This window comes from Capsicum annuum, unplaced genomic scaffold (assembly GCF_002878395.1).
Source record: "Capsicum annuum cultivar UCD-10X-F1 unplaced genomic scaffold, UCD10Xv1.1 ctg72134, whole genome shotgun sequence".
In the NCBI taxonomy this organism is placed as follows: Eukaryota; Viridiplantae; Streptophyta; class Magnoliopsida; order Solanales; family Solanaceae; genus Capsicum; species Capsicum annuum.
In genome coordinates this window covers 2,257-3,745 of record NW_025882020.1, presented here as the reverse complement: position 1 = coordinate 3,745, position 1,489 = coordinate 2,257, and the positions used below count along the sequence as shown (strand labels likewise).

Below are 1,489 nucleotides of genomic sequence, written 5' to 3'. Positions count from 1 at the left end.
ACTCCCTCACTCCCATTTTAGTTGGTAGTCTTACTTAAAATAAGTGTCTCCTATTAGTTATCACTTATTTAATTAGGATAGAATTAATTAACTTTTTCATTTACCCCAATAATTAATAATATACGTTAAATGTGAACAATTACAATGCCCAATCAATATGGGTAAAGGATAAAATAATAAGGTTCATCATTCAATTTATTATTTTTTAATCATCATGTAAAATAGAATGTGTCAACTAAAATAGAACGGAGGGAGTAGTGATTTTATTAAAATTTCAACTCCGATGAATTTAATACTAGGGCGAAACATGAAAAGAAAATTCTCTTTTAACTTGTTAAAATTGATATGGATGGAGTAAATTATTAAGAAATATTTTTGAATACATCCAGAAAGAATATATACAGTATTGAAAATGGTAAATATTCACCGAAATTCAAATTCAAATTAAATTGTAGATAAGTATAAAGGAAGAGTCAGATTCCTAGTACTGAAAGGTCTCCTTGAAAAACATATCTATCTCTCTCTCTATAGCTTGATCATTTAATTACTCCAATTGATTTAAAAGAAGAGAATTATGGATATGATCGAAGTTGGTCCAGCAGGCGAAGTAAGACGATATGGAACCACTTCTTGGGATGCCAAGGGACGAGGAGAATTAGCCCAGATTTTTGTTTCGTACGATCATAATTCAGTTTATTCACTGCAGTTTCTCTTCTATAAGAATGGCAAATTAGTATCTGAAAAACATGGTTTTGATGATGGCAGACATGTTAACTTCGATTCAGTTATTTTAGATTATCCATCAGAATTTCTTACTTCCATAAGTGGATCATTCCACTCAATTACTAATGGTGCTGCCCTGAGCTCAATAACATTTGGAACCAACAAGGCCTCATATGGACCATTTGGGGATCCATCGTCTACTTCTACTAAACACTTCAACTTTCAGATAGGAAATCAATTTTCTTTTGGTGGATTTCATGGCAGTGTAAGGTCTGGATTTATTAATAGTATTGGGGTTTATATCAAGACCAGCACAACTTCCAAGATCCATTGCAAAGAAGAGGATTAATTCAATTGTTACGTACAATATTGCTTACCTGTTTTGATCATATTATGTCTTTGATTTCAGTTGTTGCTGCTTATTTTCTGAAAGAGTAGAATGCTTATGTGTCTATGATGTCACTTTATTTTTATTTGTTTACTGTCCATCATGTCTTATTTTGCTAAGTACGCCTAATAAGACTTGGAACGTTTTTTAAATTGTTTTATGCAATAGCCGGTTTAAGCAACGTCTTTTATATATTGAATCCACTTAGTAAAAAGTCTGGATCCGCTGTTGTAATAAGTTGTTCTTAATCTCCAATGACCCTCATCTTCGAAGACGTTGATGATCTCTTTGCAATGCAAGTTAACAGCAATGGATATTAATTTCTACATTTCTAGGCAATTACATCCAGTGACATTGAAAATGGATGATCTTGAACTT

The 1,489-nt window shown here is 32.0% G+C and overlaps 1 protein-coding gene across 1 annotated transcript; it reads left to right on the top strand.

The window, feature by feature from the left end:
- Positions 1–438: 438 nt before the first annotated feature.
- LOC124894249 (inactive protein RESTRICTED TEV MOVEMENT 1-like) lies at positions 439–1,277 on the top strand. The gene has a single exon (XM_047404976.1). It carries the CDS (start codon positions 575–577, stop codon positions 1,070–1,072), a length of 498 nt encoding a protein of 165 aa, XP_047260932.1. The 5' UTR covers positions 439–574; the 3' UTR covers positions 1,073–1,277.
- Positions 1,278–1,489: the final 212 nt, after the last annotated feature.